The 18,354-nt window shown below is 37.2% G+C and overlaps 2 protein-coding genes across 3 annotated transcripts; both read left to right on the top strand.

Annotated features, from left to right (window-relative positions):
• Positions 1-54: 54 nt before the first annotated feature.
• Positions 55-6,376, top strand: LOC103141933 (F-box only protein 40-like). Of its 2 annotated transcripts, none has more exons than XM_007557764.2 (7): positions 55-146; positions 289-337; positions 1,062-2,219; positions 2,982-3,268; positions 3,945-4,076; positions 4,619-4,904; positions 5,662-6,376. In XM_007557764.2, exons 2-7 carry the CDS (start codon positions 335-337, stop codon positions 5,878-5,880), a joined length of 2,085 nt encoding a protein of 694 aa, XP_007557826.2. In that variant the 5' UTR covers positions 55-146; positions 289-334; the 3' UTR covers positions 5,881-6,376. The 2 variants fall into 2 exon arrangements, with proteins under 2 accessions (XP_007557826.2, XP_016527986.1); XM_016672500.1 differs by having other exon boundaries at positions 56-142.
• A 29-nt stretch (positions 6,377-6,405) lies between these two features.
• Positions 6,406-17,242, top strand: aifm5 (apoptosis inducing factor mitochondria associated 5). The gene is made up of 19 exons (XM_007553760.2): positions 6,406-6,944; positions 7,068-7,155; positions 7,996-8,105; positions 8,216-8,325; positions 8,396-8,440; positions 8,740-8,821; positions 9,229-9,341; positions 9,418-9,507; positions 9,635-9,726; positions 11,411-11,541; positions 12,383-12,498; positions 12,574-12,645; positions 12,734-12,797; positions 13,359-13,435; positions 14,359-14,476; positions 15,146-15,244; positions 15,321-15,402; positions 15,481-15,585; positions 17,020-17,242. The coding sequence occupies exons 1-19, from the start codon at positions 6,926-6,928 to the stop codon at positions 17,051-17,053; spliced, it is 1,647 nt and encodes a 548-aa protein (XP_007553822.1). The 5' UTR covers positions 6,406-6,925; the 3' UTR covers positions 17,054-17,242.
• The last annotated feature ends 1,112 nt before the right edge of the window (positions 17,243-18,354 follow it).

Genomic DNA, 18,354 nt, shown 5'->3' with positions numbered 1-18,354 from the left:
TCTGACCACCTGTGTAACATTTCTCAGTCAGGACTCTGCTCTATTTATAACAGCAACACATAACACACACACAATGAAACACACACACATTTGCTCTTTAAAAGCATAAGCTGGACTGCCTGTTTTCTTCTCAGCTCATTCAGTAGGTAGGCTGAAAGCTCAATTTAATCATTTCCTTTGATTCTCTTGCTGCAGAAACATTATTTAAAATGATTCGTTTATATTTATTTTGTTATGAGACGGTTGTACTGAAAGACGGTGAGTAATGGAGTCTTCTTGTTTCCACAGATCTGCAGCTTCAGATACAGAAACCTGCAGACGCCACATTTTAAAGATGGTGAGTTAACGCTTAAATAATAACACTAATCGCTGATTCCACTGCAGCAGACATTTTAAAAAAACTTTTAATTTACTTAGCATATTACTTAATTTCCCTTTAATTAAAAAAGAAAATATGTCCTTCTGACGATAAATACTAAAATAAATTAGAGTTTGAATGAATAGTTTTAGGTAAAAGAAGCACATGGTCACCATGATATCGTCTTCTGTTTGTTTTTAAGTCTTGAAACTGTCATATTCATCATTGCTCTCACAATACAGAATGTTTTATGTTTTGTAAGTTTATTGCATCAGAAAATTTGGACATTAGATGAAGCTCATGCAAGATTTTTTAAGGACATCTCGTGTTGAATCTGTAAAAATCTAAATATTATCTAAGACTTCAGGCTGGAAAAGTGAAAGGATGAAAATGACAATAATTCATACAAGTAACAAAAAAATAACAAAATCTGGCAAAAGAAAATGTTTCCAAATCAGATTCTTTCCATAAAAAAACTTATGAAGCTTCAACAAAAACTGCAGGTGTGTGTCTCTGTGTGGTGAATTTTGGTTAAAACATGTTTGTTTTTCATTCAGTGGAAAATCCAGAAAATCCAGAAATGTTACTAAAATAAGAGGAGCGATGCTTCATAATAAAGTTACTCAAGTAAATGTATTTGAGTAAAAGTGAGCAGTAACTCCCCACTCTGCTGCCAACTGTCTGCTGTGTCACTGTTTCTCAGAGTCACCGTTCTCGCGGCTCCAGGGTCCGGCAGCATCTCCACTGCGACTCCTGCTACAGCCGGCGCTGCAGGGCTCCGGTGGAGCCTTCTGCCAGCTGCGCTCTCCTTCCCTGCCGTCTGCTTTGCGGAGCGGTTTTCCACCTGTGCAAGGAGGAGGAGCACCTGCTGCTGTGCCCCAACGTGAGGGTGCCGTGCCTCAACGCCCAGTACGGCTGCCCGGTCCAGCTGCCCCGCTCCTCGCGGGCGGCTCACCTGCAGGTGTGTCCGGCCAGCGTGGTTTGCTGCTCCATGGAGTGGAACCGCTGGCCTTCCAACATCGCCTGCTCTCAGCCGCACACCGAGTTGTTAGAAAACCTGCTCAGGGAACGAGAGAGGTTCGGATGTCTGGACCTGGCCATGGCTCTGCAAGACCAGGACGCTCTGTTTCACTCCATCAAGATGAAGAAACTGTTCCCGGAGCTGATCCAGACCGCAGAGGAGGAGGCGAAGGAAGAACAGAAGCTGGAGGAGGAGATGAAGAAGGAGAAGGAGAAGAAGAAACAGGCTTTCATGGAGAAGGAGGCAGCAGAGAGAGCAGCTGCAAAAGAAGCAAAGGACAAAATCTGGGAAGCAGTTAACATGATTAATGTGAATTTCCCTGATGAAAAACAAGATGAGGATGAGGAGGAATATGAAGAAAATCAGCCGATGTTGTCTCAAGCAGAGAGGGAGGCCATAGCCAGAGCATCAGAAGTGGATGCTGGTCTGTTGGAGAACTACAACGCCTGGGAGCGCATGTTCAGCATGGAGATGGGAGGCTGCAGGGAATCCGAGGGCACGGCTGGAGCAGGCAGAGGTCAGGCGAGAGGAAAAGGAAGAGGGAAAAGCCTTGGGTCACTGAAGGAGGAGGAGGAGGCAACCTGTGATGGTGCAGCAGCATCCACCAGCAGTGCATGCTCCTCCTCTCTTACTGGGAAACCCAAAAAGAAGAGCTTTGTGTATGGAAAACTAGAGCCGATGAAAATCATCACTGTTCGCACGTTTAAAATCCCGACCAGCTTCACAGCCCGGCAGGGCCGCATCCGTAACCCGGGCTTCTACAAGAGAGAAAACAAAGCAGTGGACACCAGCGACCTGGGTGTGGCGCCAGGCGACATGCCAGTGTGGGAGGAGGTTCAGGTAAGTTGACCTCCATGTCATCATCTGATAGGAAAGGTCTTTTAAACATGCAAAATAATTTAAAAAACCCATATGAATACAATCTGATACACCACAAACCCACAAAATCTTTAAAAGTGCTTTTTTTGTCTAGTTTCTAGTGAAAATATCTTAGTTCACTTGAGATAAGAGAAACAAACTTACAAGTAGAAAGTAGTAGTAGTCAGCAAGAAATGAGCTTGTTTTAAGTGAACTTAATATTCATGTAAAAGTACTAGTTCCATCGGCAGATTAATTGCTGAAAAGTTACTTCTGAGTTAGTTTTGTCTTATTTCAAGTGTACCATTTGCACTAGAAAATAGACAAAAATACTTAGTAAAATTTCGTGGTTTTGCAGCGAAGATTGTAAACATACTAAAGTATTTTGCATGTATGTCCGTCTAAGCTAGTAAATGAAAGCTATAGCTAGGCTAATTTTACTAGTTCGGCAGTAAGTACGTAAGTACTACATATTTATGAGTATTACACGCAGAGTACTAAAAAATTGCGATCGAGTAATATTTGTAATATACTTATATTGTTCATAAGTTAGTTCGCAATGAGTCTAGTTCTAAACTTTGGCTAGTTTATTGTTGTCATAGCAACTCCATAGCAACAACCTACCAAGCTCGCGGTCCGTTACAAAGTTCACGGAAGTGCGACGTCAGAACTTTAAATTAAATTAAAGGCAGGTGTGGATGACTTTTTCAAAATTTTATCCTTTGGGTTTGACTTCCCTCGCAGGCCTCCCTGCTGTGCTCATTGGAGAGGGAGCGGAGGGGTCACCTTATCGCTGAGAGCACGTCCTCGGACAGCCTGCTGATGGATGAAGGCACGCAGACCTACAGCTTCCTGTCCGCCCCTTTCCGCAGGAACACGTCGCTGGCTGACCTGACAGCTGGAAAACCGCTGGAGCTGCACCTGCAGCTGCAGGTGGAGAGCGTCACCAGCCGGCAGAACAAGGCCAGCTCCGCCTTCACCTTCCTCTGCGGACACACCTTCCAGCGCACGGAATACGGAAAACACTTCAAGCGAGTCTTCCTCATCAGTTCATCATTTAAATATTTAATAATAAATCCGTTTCTTCCTAAAAATAAAAAATACATCACTTTTCAGCAGATTTACCAGCACTTCTATAGGTTTAGAGCACTCAAAATTGTAGCTACTTCAACATATTTTCACTCAAGTAAAAGTAAAAAGTAGCCATTCAAGTAATTATTCAAGAGTAAAAATAATTTGGTAAAAAGTCTACTCAGTAACTGATCTAATTATTAATCATTTAATATTTAAAATGACATAATAAGATGGACCAAAATATTAAGTTAAGTGGAAATTTTAGTATTTTAATGATCAAAGGCAACAAAAAATAAATAAATAAAATAAAATTTGTTAAAACACAATTTTCCAAATCAGTTTCTTTCACTAAAAAAATTCTGAAACTTTAACAGAAACTGCAGGTGTGTGCCTGGGTCTGGTGAATATTAGTTACAATATTTTGTTTGATTATTTAATGGGTAGAAAATCCAGAAATTGTACTCAAGTAAGAGTAATACTCCAAAATAAAATTACTACATGACTTTTCAGCAGATATCAAAAGTACATTTTCCCAAAACAGTTACTCAAGTAAATGTAATTATGTGACTAGTTACTACACAGCTCTGATGCATTCTATCCATTTGCCTTTGTTAATGGAAATGGCCGCTGCAGGAACATCCACAGCGACATTCAGATGTGTGTGAACGGCTGGTTTGAACAGCGGTGCCCCCTAGCGTACATGGGATGCACCTACAGCCAGAGGAGGTTTCGGCCTTCCACATATGAAGCCACCGTCAACTTCAAGTGAGAGAAAAACATTTTTTCAGATAAGTTTATTCAACATTATGATTATAGTAATGTGAACAGAGAGATAAAAATGGAAACTGACGAACTCAAACTGTGGTAGAAATCAGTTCCTGAGATGAGGAAAATGAACATGACAGTGAGCATAAAGATACTAAAACACTGAAAAACAAAGCAACACTCCAAGTTTGTTTTTGATGCAGGAATAACATTGTGACATGATGTAAAGCTAAAAAAGCTGCTCTTAAATAATACTGCCCCATTAAACATCTCATTATTTTAGCTTGGTTACTGTTGAAGTAATTAGCTTTTCTTTGTTATGGGCATTATTATTAATTATACCATTTGATAGAAACATTTTTAGTGAACAAGGTGTCTCCTCCACAGATTTTTTTTTTAAATCTCACCTCAATCAAAATTTCCAAATGAATAATTTCAGGTTAAATGCTTTTTTCTAAAACGTGTAGTATAATCATGAGGCTATCATTTCTTCGTCCAGACTTCAACATGCAGATGAACCAAACTGTTTCATCTGCTTTCAGTGAGGAGCTGGGCTGCTTTGGCCTGCATCCGTCCACACCGTTTTCTCAGCCTGCGGGTGGAGGTCACGCCGAAGGAGGGGAGGACCGTCTGAGCTCGCTGCCCTACGAGGTGCTGTGCCACATGGCCAGCTTCCTGGACAGCCAGTCCCTGTCCCAGCTGGCCCTGGTGTCCCGCCTCATGAGGCAGGTTTGCTCCTCCCTGCTGCAGGACAGAGGGATGGTGACGCTCCGCTGGGAGAGGACCAGCTCCTCACACGGGAGAGCCAAGTGGAGGGTGACACACAGGGTGAGCTGAAACCCAAACAACCAAAGAGTTAAAAACAAACCCAGGAGGAAGCTGTTCCTGTGGACAGACAATCCCTCTCCCAGTGCTCCTAGTGCTAACCAGAAAAACCAATCGGAGCCAGGAGGCGGGACTTAGCTCTGCCTTCCTCTTTGCTCTCTGCTACGCTGCTGCTAGCATAGACTGTTGTGAATGCTAAGCTAGTTAAAGCCACCAATGGAGATGCTAACAAACTGTCACGACCAAATGTGGGTAGAGTATCCAACAATTGTACTCAAGTAAGAGTAGCACTACTAAAACATACTTTTACTCAAGTAGAAGTAAAAAGTAGCCGTCCAAGAAATTACTCAAGTAAAACAGTATTTGGTAAAACGTCTACTCAAGTACTGAGTAACTGATCAAATGATCAATTATTTAATGTTTAAAAATTACATCATCAGATGGACCAAAATGTAAAGTTAAGTGGAAATGTCGATATTTTAATAACCAACATGACAATAATTCAAATAAGCAACAAAAAAAAAAAAAAAAATCAGGCAAAATAAATTTTTTTCAAATCATTTTTGGCTGGAAGTGAAGTGTTTCTTCACCATAACAATGGAGGAGATCGATGTTTTCACTGACTATGTGTCTTATGAGATGGTGAAAGTTTGAACAAATACATAAAAAAGATCATTTTTAAAAAATGTACACAGTGGAGCTTTAGTGAAAATACTCACCTTTGAACATAGACTGATAAGTTTTCCCCTCTGTCCTTCAGGTGTGGCAGTTTAGCTCCCTGTTCTCTCCTGTGGACGCCTGGAGCTTCAGAGACGTCCCGTCCATCTCTGAACATCTCAAAGTTTGTCCCTACAACGAGGTCGAGTCCAAGACTGAGAAAATTCGCTTGCCTCTTGTTCGAGAAGAAATTAAACCGAAGAAGAGCTGCAAAGGTCCCACGCTGGTCACACTGTTCCAGGAGAAGAGGATCATGATGTAGGAGCTGCTGTTGGACCTCAGTTCAATTATACTTTATTGATCCCAAAGGGAAATTAAATAATGCATGTTTTCTCTCTCTTTCCATATCCATTAATTAGAAATGGAGCTTAAACTGATACAGAATAATTCTGATTTTAAAGTGGCATAATAATGCAATGTCTTGACAGCACTTTAAGAGTTTAAAGAATTGTTGTTTAAGTTTGAAATAAAACAACTAAAGGTTAAAAATTTCTGCTGTTTCATTCAGATTTTTCACTTGCAGAGACAAATTGAAGATTGCGATTCATTCTTGGCGTTTCTAATACAACATTGTAGATTTTGCGTGTTTGCTGTAGTTAAAGAAAAGCATCTAGTTCTCAATTGAACAAAGTTATTGTCTGTAATAAGAGTAGGATTTGGGTAATTTTCTTTCAAAACGTTTGCCATATTTAGTCAAGTTTAATAAATGGAATCAAAGCTGATTTACAAATTACAAATTAAAAGTCTCCGTCTCCATCTGTCGGCCAAATTTGCATCATTTTTGAACTGCAGCTGGGGATCGCACAAAATCAGTCCAAGGACCACAAATGGCCCCCGGGCCGCACTTTGGCCACGCCTGCATTAGTACTTTAGTATTTAAACTTTGAATTGTGTCTGGATGACAGAGGCCACCTCTGGCTTTGTAATGGTGCTTTGTCGACTGTCCATTCAGCAGTTCAGCTTCGTCAGCCGTTCTCTTCCCCTGCGGCGCTGCGAAACAAAAGCGCTCGCTGCCTTTCTGTGGAGTAATGAGGCTGAACAAGACCAGCAATGCTAATGAAACACTTCTTTCACCACAGGTCACTTATTAGCACATTTTAGTGTTCTTATCAGATCAAAACTTTTGAAAGGACTCGACAATGCATTTTAGAGATGGACTACTTGGTGTGGAAAAGACCTGCCATCATTTATCTGCAAAGAGGAAAGCAAACTGACATCGGACACCAGATTCAACGGCTCCCAGCTGAATTTTAATGTTTTAGGAGTGGATTTGTATCTCCATGTGCCATTACTGTTAAATAAGTGACATGTCTGGGACCAAAGCACGTAAGTCGTTTATTTCTAATAATTATTACAATTGGGAGCATTTCATTCTGATAGTCTGAGATCTCTTTGTGTTTAAGATGTGGGGTGTTTTGTAGCGTTAGTAACTGATGATGGTTTGCTCAGCATGTAGTGAGTTTACAGACTCTGATTCTGACGACAAAGAGGAACAGACAGCGATGGTGTGTCTGGAGACAGACCTTCACGATGGACAGTAAGAAAAACCGTTGTGATCTGGAAATGTAAAAGTCTGGTTTAACGTGTAGCCCAGGGGTGTCCAAAACGCATTTGTGGCCCTGGGACTGATTTTGTGTGACCCCCCCTCCCCCTCAGCTGCAATTCAAAAATTATACAAATTTGGTCCATAGACACAGATGGAGACTTTTAATATGTAATTTTTTTTACACTAGAAAATGTAAAGTACTATTCAAAGTTTGCATTTCTATAACCAAGCTTTAACAAAAGGTAAAACCATTTGCTGCACCCAAAGTAGCTTTGATTTAATTTATTAAACTTGACTAAATATAGCAAACGTTTTAAAAGAAAGTGAGTCAGATTTAGATTGCATAAATTGAAAAGATTTCAAGCTTTACATCTTTGTGTTGCTTCAATTTAAGCTAAATGCTAATGTCACCATGCTAACCAGCTCTAATGAACATTTATTCCCATAATAAACTGACAGAAATATGTTTGCATTACAACTGTATTGATATTATTAAAAGCAACTTAAGCACAAAAACAAACTCTGGGTTGAAGCTGAGTGAGGCTTTAATTGGATTTTTATTTCTGTATGTCAACAATTTAAAGATTTATTTTAAAGTTTTGAAAAGTGGACCTCCTCTATATGGTGATACAATTATATAAAACACAAATCAAAGGTAAAATGGGAGACAGTGCCTTGACAGTGTCGAAGTTTTTAATCTGATACGTGATTGTCATAAAACTTTTTAAGCAGCAGATATGTGCTTTAAACATTTATTTATTTATCTGCAATATAGTGTATCTTGATAATTCACTAAACTAACCACTTCTGTTTGTTCATGTGTGACGTGAGGATGATGGAAGTGGATATTGGTCGTCACAGTGTGCTATTAACGCGCTGCGATGGAAAATATAGCGCCATTTCAAACCAGTGTTCACACTATGGCGCGCCGCTTAGCAAAGGTAAGGAAGAAAACAACATGAAAGCAGAGAAGGTAACGTCTCCAGTTAAAATGTTGCTTTCTAGTGCGTTATTCTATGTTGCAGCCACCTTTTTTGTCGCTTCTGCTCAGGCGTTATTTCAGGACACAAAGTGCGCTGCCCGTGGCACGGCTCCTGTTTTAATGCTTTGACAGGAGACCTGGAGGAGTTTCCTGGGATTGACTCTCTACCTTGTCACAAGGTACAAACCGGCCGATACGTCCACGATTAGCTCAACATTTGCTGCTTAAAATTTATTTTCTTCTTTTCAGGTCAAAATTCAAAACAGCAAAGTGTACGTGTCCATAAATAAAAAGGTTGGTGAGTTAATTAATTGTTAAAAATGGAAGTAAAATTTGGGGATCTAAACTAATTTGAATCACAGCACATTATTAAAAACACATTTTTAGTAAGAACCTGGTATCAGCTTAACGACCATTTATTTTTTGATTCTATACAATTCATTATTAATACAAATAAAGAAACATGTCAGTAATGCTCAGTCGACTCGATTTGAGGCTGGTGTGCAAGAATACTGCTGTAATAAATGGAAACATATATTTTAAGGCATCTTTACCAATCGATGTGAAAAATAAACGTTTTGTGCCACATTCAGGACATCCGGCATCAGAAAAGGTTGCAGCGAATGGGAGCTGCAGTACCAGGAGTGAACCACACAGTTTTACTGCTGGGAGGAGGTTGGTGGCCATGTTTCTGTCTGTGTGCTTCTGCAATTTAAAGTGCAAAGCTTAAAAAATAAATAAGCAAATCCTGCTGACTCAGCAGTGAACAGAAAACATCTCAATGAAAGAAATGGATCCAGTAAGAAACTATAGCCATTGGGTTTGTCGTTTGGATCCCATTTTGAGCCAAATTATTGACCCGTAAACCTCAGCTAATTCTTTCTAGGTGAATAGAAGAAGTTTTTGTTTTTGGATTAATTCAGTTATTTATCAGTCAATTGAAAGACAGTGACTGGGTCGAACATATTCATCCCTTTTCTGTTAAATAAAATCTAATTAATTAATTCTGCATCTCGACACGGCGCGGCTGTGTGTTGGCAAGTCTTTCTGCCTGCGTGTGTGTAACGTGTGTGTCCTGTCAGGAGCTGCTTCGCTGATCTGTGCCGAGACGCTGCGGCAGGAAAACTATGGCGGCAGAATCATCATGGCCTCCAGAGACGACCTCTTACCTTATGACAAAACCCGACTCAGCAAGGTCATGAAAGCATTTGATCCTTCTTTTCATTTTCAGGACGGAAAGCTAAAGAAGTTTTTTATTGCGTATAATCCAGGTAATGAATGTGTTGAGTGGTGACACTATTGTGCTGAGGAAGAAGGAGTTTTTCCAACAGTACAACATTGAGGTTTGGCTCCAGAAAGAAGTGAGTACTTCTCTCTAAATGTACATTTTCCTGACAGATTAGCAGCTAAAAAAGTTTATTTTATAATATGGAATAAAGAAACTGAGGCACCTGACTTGATAAAGTTGTCTTTTTCTGTTTTTTAAAGGCAGTATCGGTGGACACGGAGAAGAAGACGGTCACTTTTGATGACGGTTTAGTCCAGAGCTACGACCAGCTGCTTCTCTCTACTGGCTGCAGGTCCAAACATTAATAATGTTCACATTTATTTCACCTGATGCAAAGAAGCAAATGTGCACAAAAGTGTAATTTAGCTAAGAATTTGGGTCTGCAACCTTTACAGTCCAGCAAAATAAAACTCATTTAGAGGCGCAAATGTTATTACATTAACAATAATCTACCATGAGGAATTTATTGTCAGTTTTTATAAAGAAGCACAATTTCACTTCCATTTTCAGGTTCACAAGTAAAGAAAAACAGAAAACTTTAGATATTTCAGGAAAACTAAGTTATGTTATGCAAAATTTCCAACCGAATGGAGAAAAAAAAACTAGGTCTAAAAAAATAATCCAGTGAATTTTAGTATCAATCTGCACTGGGAAAAAAATGTTCCATGGAAAAATCTTTCATTTTCCTTTAGCTTTTCCATATTTCACAAAGAATAAAACATCAACATATTTAATTAGTATTTTATGTGACAGATCAATATGGTGCATACAGACATAAAGTAGAGAAAAACAGAAAAGTAGAAGGAAAATATTCCACAATTTTCCAAATTTTCATAAATAAAATCAGAAGAATGTGTCATGCAAATGTGAATTTAATTTGATACTATAAAAAAAACAGCTCCACTAATTGTCTCCAGAGTTCATTTCCCACCTTTACTGTTAATAAATGTAAATCCTTGCATTAACTTTACACCAGGGTTATCCAAAGTGCGGCCCAGGGGCCATTTGTGGCCCTTGACCTCATTTTGTGCGGCCCCCACCTGCAATTCAAATTTGGTCAATAGATGCAGATGGAGACTTTTAATTTAAAAAAATTTTTACAATGGAAAATCTAAAGTACAACACAAAGGGTTTTCGTTTCTATAACCAAAAGATAAAATCATGTTTATCCAAAGACTTTTACTGTGAAGGCAACTCTGAAGCACCAAATCAAACTCAAACCCAGAAGAAACTGAAAACTGGATGTTTTTCTTTAAATACAGCAAACATGCAAAAGAGGGGAAAAAGTCAGAAATTTTTAGAATAATTTCAGAAATTAACTATTGAAACTCTGAAAAATTCCAAAAATCAAAAGTTTTTTTTTTTTTTTTAAGTTTTTTTTATTAAACTCAAAATTTCAGATTTTTTCTAGAAATTTTTCAACTTTTCAAACTCAGAAATTTCCCAGAACATTTCTGAAAATGTACTACTTTAAAAAAAAATCTGCTATGGCCCTGATATGCCATCGTAAAAATCCATTCAAGTTTTGGATCTACAATAAATATCCATTTGAAAAAAAAAATTATTACTTAATTTGCTATATTTTAGGTTGTTGGGTTTTTTTCGCTCATGATTATTTTCAATTCAACAATTTTGACCCAAATGACGAAAAGTTTGGACACCCCTGCTCTACACATTTCACATTTTGTTTACTTGTTAAGCATCTTGGGGACATAATGTGACATTTTAACAGTATCTGGAGTCTCATGAGTCTCAGTTGAGGCTTGCAAACAATAACTATATTTTTTTTTAGAAAATCCCTGTCAGTGTCAGAACCAGTTACCAGGAAACTGAGAGTATAACTGTCCACTAAAACAAACACCAGCACTTCTATTTTAACAAACAGGAGACACTCAAACTGTGGACTTCAGTAGGAAAAGCTGTGATTGTTAGAGTTATTGCATTATGATGAAACAGATTGTTTATCTTTCCGTCAGAGCAAAGGGTCTGGACGTGCCGGGGAGGAAGCTGGACAACATTAAGATGTTGGAGACTCCTGAAGACGCCCGACAAATCCACGCTGCCTCTCTAGGCTGCAACATCGTCCTTGTGGGAACTTCCTTTGTCGGTACTTTAGCTGCACTGTGCAAAAATTTTAGCTAAAAACAGACTGAAGAATATTAAGGTTAATGTTGATGCACTTTTTACTCAGTTTGTTTGATTAGATTTTTAATTCAAAGGTTTTATGAATCATTTCAAGTCAGTTATTTTCAAACTTCAAACACATATGCACTAGCTGCTTAATCAGTCAAATAAATGAATTAAAGTGTTTTCTATCCGTCTTGTGTGTCTATTCATAAAACCTTTGAATCAAAAATCTAATCAAACTTATTTACCCATTTCTTTCTCTTTTTATCAATTTTTTTCTTTATGTATTTATTTACTTTTTATATATTTATCTATTTGTTAATCCATTTATTTCCTTATTTATCCATTTCTTTCTTTACATATTTTTTTTTACATATTCATGTATTTATTTATTTCTCTATTTAATTCTTTCTTTATTTATTTTTATATATATTGATTGATTTATCTGTGTACCTATTTTTTCCTTCTGTATTTACATATTAATTTCTTTATCTATTATTTATTAATTTATCTATTCTTAGCAACCCAGTTCTGTGTTTTTAAAATTTTGCTGTGCTTTATTTGTGCACAATGACATTAAAAGGATTCTGATTCTAATAACATAGCTCTACGTGAAAGGCCGTGTTATTTCAAAAGTTGTGCCATTACATTAAAATACACTTTTAGGCACTCAATAATATTAATTTTTTGTTTATTTTTCATATTTTCCCGACAAAGGATAATATTTTAAATAGGTTTTGGTGTTTTTCAGACTTTATACTGCTCAGTAAATACTTTAGTACTGTGAATAAAAGCTGTTCTGTTGGTGATCTCTGTTTCAGGAATGGAGGTGGCGTCGTACATGATAGACAAAGCGTCCAGCATCACGGTGGTCGGGAGCAGCGACATGCCGTACCAAAACACTCTGGGCCGCGAGGTCGGGAAAATCACCATGATGGTGAGGCGAACGAACTTCCTAGTGTTTTACTTTTGTTTATTTGGTTGTTGCACTGAAACGCTGTTGTACGTGCAGATGCTGTTGGAGAAAGGTGTGAGATTTTATATGAATGATCACGTGACAGAAATTAAAGGCGTTAATGGAAAGGTAAAGCTGGAAAACGTGTAATTATTAACTAGTAGTAAGAAGATACATAAATAATTACATTTCTTCATTTTGTCTTTCTTCCATTAAGGTGAAAGAAGTCGTACTTAAAAGTGGTAATGTTATCCCAGCTGATGTTTTAATTGTGGGTATTGGTGAGTAAAATTATTGTAATACTTTTAATATATATATAAAAATTCCCCTCTCACCCTCCGTGGGTGGTCTCTTTCATCCTCTGAGCTCGGGTCCTCTACCAGAGGCCTGGGAGCTTGAGGGTTCTGCGCAGTATCTATATATATATATATATATATATATATATATATATATATAGATATCATATATTATATATTATATAGGAGCCTTGATTTTAAATAGGATGTTTTTTACTTGAACTTGGTTCTTAATGTCTAAATATTGGTATTTTAAAGCTAAGATAATAAAATATTACAAATGTATATATATCTCAGTTCTGGTCTTGTAGGAATTTGTGTCCGTTTATGAAACCATTTGGTCCATTTGGTCTTTTTCAGAAATGGTGTCTAAGTTATTTCAACAACAGACTGAGTAATTTTAACACTTGAAATAGTTACAACTACTCAGTCTCTTTTTTAAATAACTCCTTAAGGAGTTATTTAAACTCTAAATTTCAGGTTCTGAACGTTTTCAGCATTAGCATTTTTTTAAAAACACTCGTCTCTTTCTCTGTTTTCCACCAGGCAGCATGCCAAACTCAGAGTTTCTGCAAGGCACTAAAATACAGAAGAACTCCAAAAACTATGTTGTTGTTGACAAGGTCAGCTTTTAATCTGTTATCACCGTCGGTTAGTAACGAGTTAATTTTATTTGAGTAATGCTTTTTCTAAATGTACTTCTAGGAGTATTTTTACTACACTGTACTTTTTACTTTTACTATAGTATTTTTATTATGAAGTATTTCTACTCCTACTTGAGTAAGATTTTTTTAATTCTCTGCCCACTGAATGACAAACAAAAATTCACACATGCGTTGTTTGCTAGTTTTCAAAAATGTTTATTTTGCCCGATTTGAATTTATTTACATTATTAAATAATATTTAAAATTATTAAAATGATTAAATAAATTAAATGTATTTATTTTGAACAGACAATAAAAAGCAGAAACAGAAAAAGTAATAAGATGCCAATTGATGTGTAATTATGTTATTTATATGTTTTATTTTAATTTTGATCTTTAAAATACCAGAATTTCCATACATTGTCATGTTGTGATCCGTCTGATGATGTAGTTTTTAAACATTGAATGATACTTGAGTAACATTTTTACGAAATCATTTTTTACCTGAAACTGTAGGTCTGCGTCTGGTGAGTTTTTGGTTAAAACATGTTTGTTTTACTTTCAGTGGGTAGAAAATCCTGAAATTTACTCAAGAAAGAGTAGAAATACTTCATAATAAAATTACTCAAGTAAAAGTAAAAATACCAACTTCTTCAAAAATGTTACTCAAGTAAATGTAATTGAGTAAACTCTGGGGGTAAAATATGTTGAAGTGGTGCTTCTCTTATCGAGTAAAATCTTTGGCTACTCTACCCAGATTTTAACTTTATCTTCATTTCTAACATCACCATTTAATTTACTAAATTTACTCTCTAAATTCTGTAAAAATTTAGAGAGTAAATCAGTTATTGTAAAGCTGATTTCCTCATTGACAGAGATAATTTTTTGTGTTTCTCCTGCAGTACATGCGAACAAACGTCCCTGATGTTTTCTGTGCGGGTGACCTGGCCTCCTTTCCTCTGGCACTGGCTAAAAACCAGTTAGTCAACATCGGACACTGGCAAATGGCACAAGCTCAAGGTAGCAACACCTTCTGCTTCACTGTGCTGAACATCCAGGGATAATATTCTGCAAACCGTCGCTGTAACAAATGGTTAATTTTACTTTTTAAGTCAAACCACTGCCACCAACAGAGCAGTTTTATCCAAACAAATTCAGATATGTTCTCTTTTTTTTGGATCAGTCTCTGTAAACCTGCGAGGGAGGAAGAGAGATGCTTTCTGTAAAAATGTTTGAAACACTCAGACCAACTTTGTGGCATCACACTAAAAATCACTTTTCCAGTTTATTCTCAAAATTGGGTTACATTTACATGGGTAATTTTTTTGAAAAAAATTACTTTTGGGAGTATTTTTACTTTGCTGTATTTTTTACTTTTGCTTCAGTAATTTTATTATGAGGTATTTCTACTCTTACTTTTTTACTCTTACTTAAGTAATTACTTTAACTTAATACATTGAGTCATTGCTACTCCAACTTGAGTATTGAGTCTAACTTTATTGATTATTCTTCCCATCTCTCTTCATTCTGAACTATTATAGCTGATAAAGTGGAGTGTATTTATTTTCAATACTCCTGATTTTGATTCTTCAACAAAAGCTTCTCCAGCTGTAATTTTTTTTGTTTAATGTAGAATCTGTTAAAAATTATTCTTATGTTAACTGTTAAATTTTTCTTTTTGTGCTTTAGGGAGGATAGCTGCTCTGAACATGCTAAAGAAAACAACTGAACTCACCTCAGTTCCTTATTACTGGACCATCCTACAAGGCAGAACCATCAGATATGCAGGTAAGCAAACAAACTCAGTAAAGTTTCTAATTTTATCTGTAACTGAAAGAAGCTGCTGTGCTCTGGCCTTTTCCAGGTTATGGGGAGGGATACACTGAGATAGTAATGAAAGGAAACTATGAGTTTGAGGAGAGGAAGTTCCTGGCCTTGTATATCAAGTAGGTTGAGAGAGAAAAAAATCTAATTGTAAAGAAAAGCATGCAGACTCAATAAATAGTTTGTATTTTTTTTTTTAGGAATGATGAGGTCATAGCAGCGGTGGGGCTGGATTATGATCCAGTGGTGTCTGCTGTGGCCGAGAGGCTCCTATCAGGGAAAGTCATCACAAAGAAAGAGGCTCAGTATGCAAACTCTCAAATAGCTCAAAGTTATTTTCATTCTGGCTGGTTGTCCCAGAATGTATTGATAAAATGCTATAAACTGTTAAAATATCATTAAATAGCTGGTTTTTCCAGCATTCAATAAATGTTTCTTAAAATTAAATTAATTTATTTTTTGCAATCAAAATTAAAGATTTTGTGGAGTTAATTAAGAAATATTTGTAAAGAATGTTTACAGTATTTGCACTAATATATAATGTTAAATGTGACTTCGGACTATAATTTGACATCAAGTAAGGTTGAGGCAGCAGTCACTTAAAAACTCAACGTTTTTCGATAAATATGACGAAAAAAAATGCAAAAAAAAAAAACTATAAAAATGTGGGGATTTTTTTGAATTTGTATACATTTTGCGGATTTGTGAAAAACTGGAGGGATTTATTAATTTGGAGTCAGAGGGCCACATAAAAAAGCTAGAGTTTGAGACAAATACTATTGACCCTTTGCAACTACGTCACCAAATCATTCGAGGCGCCATGATGGACGTCATCAGTGAGGATCGGGAGTAGTGAGCTGAGCGACTGAAATTGTTTTCCCAAGTAGTTTTTGTCAGTTAAATGGCTTCTACTTGTTCGAGTCAAGCTAATTTGTCTAACACACCTGGTTGGGCTCACAGACGGCGGCATTTACAAAAGTTTGAGCTAACTAGCTTACAAACAGACCCATACCTTCTCCCTCCTGACGTTTTGATCAAATTGCCGACTTTGCCTGAATTCACACCACATGATTTATAGCACTGTGTCGTAAGCAGCGTCTCTCCTTGACATTAAAAACGTACAAAACAAAAGACGAGATGCTAACAGATTTTCCTTATACGTGCGGCACTGTCTCCATGCTTACTCATGGTTAGACGCGTATCTTTTCCATACAGCAATGTTTGATATCTTTCTAATTATACTTACATATAAAGTATATGAACGCAAATCTTCTTACCTTGTAAAAAGCTGCAAATCAACGGTTACACCGAGGGGTGACAGTCATTATGATTGACGGCTGCTATCCATCGCCGCCGCCATTTTTCCTCATTAGAAGTTGTACAATAAAATGACAAGTTTGGTTTCTGTCCTTGTCTGTTCGTGCAGCCGACCGCGCAGCGTCCTACCACCATTTATGAAGTGAAATCAACTAAATAGAAGCGATGTTAGACTACCGACTGCCTGATTTTTTGACAGGCTTTGGGTTGTTTTGACGTCTAGTCATGGCGGAGTGGGCGGAGTTTCGAAGGGAGTGACGTCACGTGCAAAGGGTCAATAAGGGCTGATGTGACAAGATGGTTCCAACATATTTTGAAAAAAGAGAGCCGCAAAATGAAAATGTAGTTTGTTTAGTGTTTTTTTGTTTGTTTGTTTGTTTGTTTTTTAATGTGAGTCAATTTTTTCCACCATTTTTTGACAGGTCGGATGATCCCAGTTGGCTTCAGGTTTCCTGACCTGCATTAAAGCAGTCTGAAGATTAAAATATCAGAGGACTTCACACCTTCATGTTTCTATGTTCTGGTGCTGGAAAACTATTCACAGCAGGGAGTCCAGCACAACTGATACCTCAAATAGATGCAGCTTTGGGTCTTTTTTAGTCCAAAATGCTGTTTTTTTAAACTTAATAAACTCTGTGTACAGGAGTGTCTGAGTGGGTGTCTTTTGATATGATGTATATCATGTCTTACTATGTTTTTTATATAAAAATGCAGACTTTGGAACTGCTGGTTCAACATAAGTGGGCTTGGAGGTCACAGGGGGCTTTAGATGGACGGGATTAGCAGAACAGAGAGGAGGCGGTTAGCTCTTTGAAACAGAGATGCTGAAGCAGGCAACAATAACAAAGCATACTAGCAGGGGAAAAACAGGCCTCCAGGAAGCTGCAAACAAAGCCGCTGCCACCGACACTTCACCACAAAATTACTGTTCTTCTGTTTACTAGATTATCCCTGCAAACCTAGGAAATATTTTATTCCATTTCATAATATCATACAGATTACAGCACACAGATTTTTGTCTTTGTGTTTATCATGATAAACTGTATATTACTGACTCGTTAATTCAGGAAAACGTTTCTATTGTGACACCTGCTGTTCATCTACGGTACTGATTCACCATCTGTAACATCGAAATAGATCCCAATAACACTCAGATGCCGTCTTTGTGTTACTTTTGATAAGCAAGTAAAATAAAAACGCTATTAGGCATAAAATTATATAAATTCCACAATCAGACAGTTGTTGCTGGTGTGGGAAGAGTTTAGGTTCGATGTCACATCAGCAACAACAGTTTTATCAAGAGAAAAAAAATTAAAAACTAGAATTATTTAAGATTTCCCAAATAATGCAAGCTTTTATGAGGAAAAAGGGTTAAATATGTTCCTACTATCGTCAATTTCTTCCATTTTGCCACAAACTTCTGTGTATCTCATAGGGATTTGATGATAAACTAACACAAAGTACTACACAGCTGTGAAGTTATGCAGACAACAGCAGTTAAGAAATCTACCTATTATTTGTGTATCAACTATAAAATAAAATAGCAATTGTGTTTCCACATGTAGCAGCATTTAGTTTGTATTATTAGACATATGCATACATTATGATGCTAGTTTGGTGCTCTCGGGGGCCCCCTACTGGTGCGGCGGTTTTAATCAACTTGAATATGCCTTTACACGGATTTTAAATGTCCATCTTGTAATACATTCCTTTAAAGGTAAAAGGGGTAAAATCCTCAATTAAGATTTTCAGAAGGA

This window comes from Poecilia formosa, unplaced genomic scaffold (genome assembly GCF_000485575.1).
Source record: "Poecilia formosa unplaced genomic scaffold, Poecilia_formosa-5.1.2 Scaffold3, whole genome shotgun sequence".
NCBI lineage: Eukaryota > Metazoa > Chordata > Actinopteri > Cyprinodontiformes > Poeciliidae > Poecilia > Poecilia formosa.
This window is presented reverse-complemented; position numbering and strand designations above follow the sequence as displayed.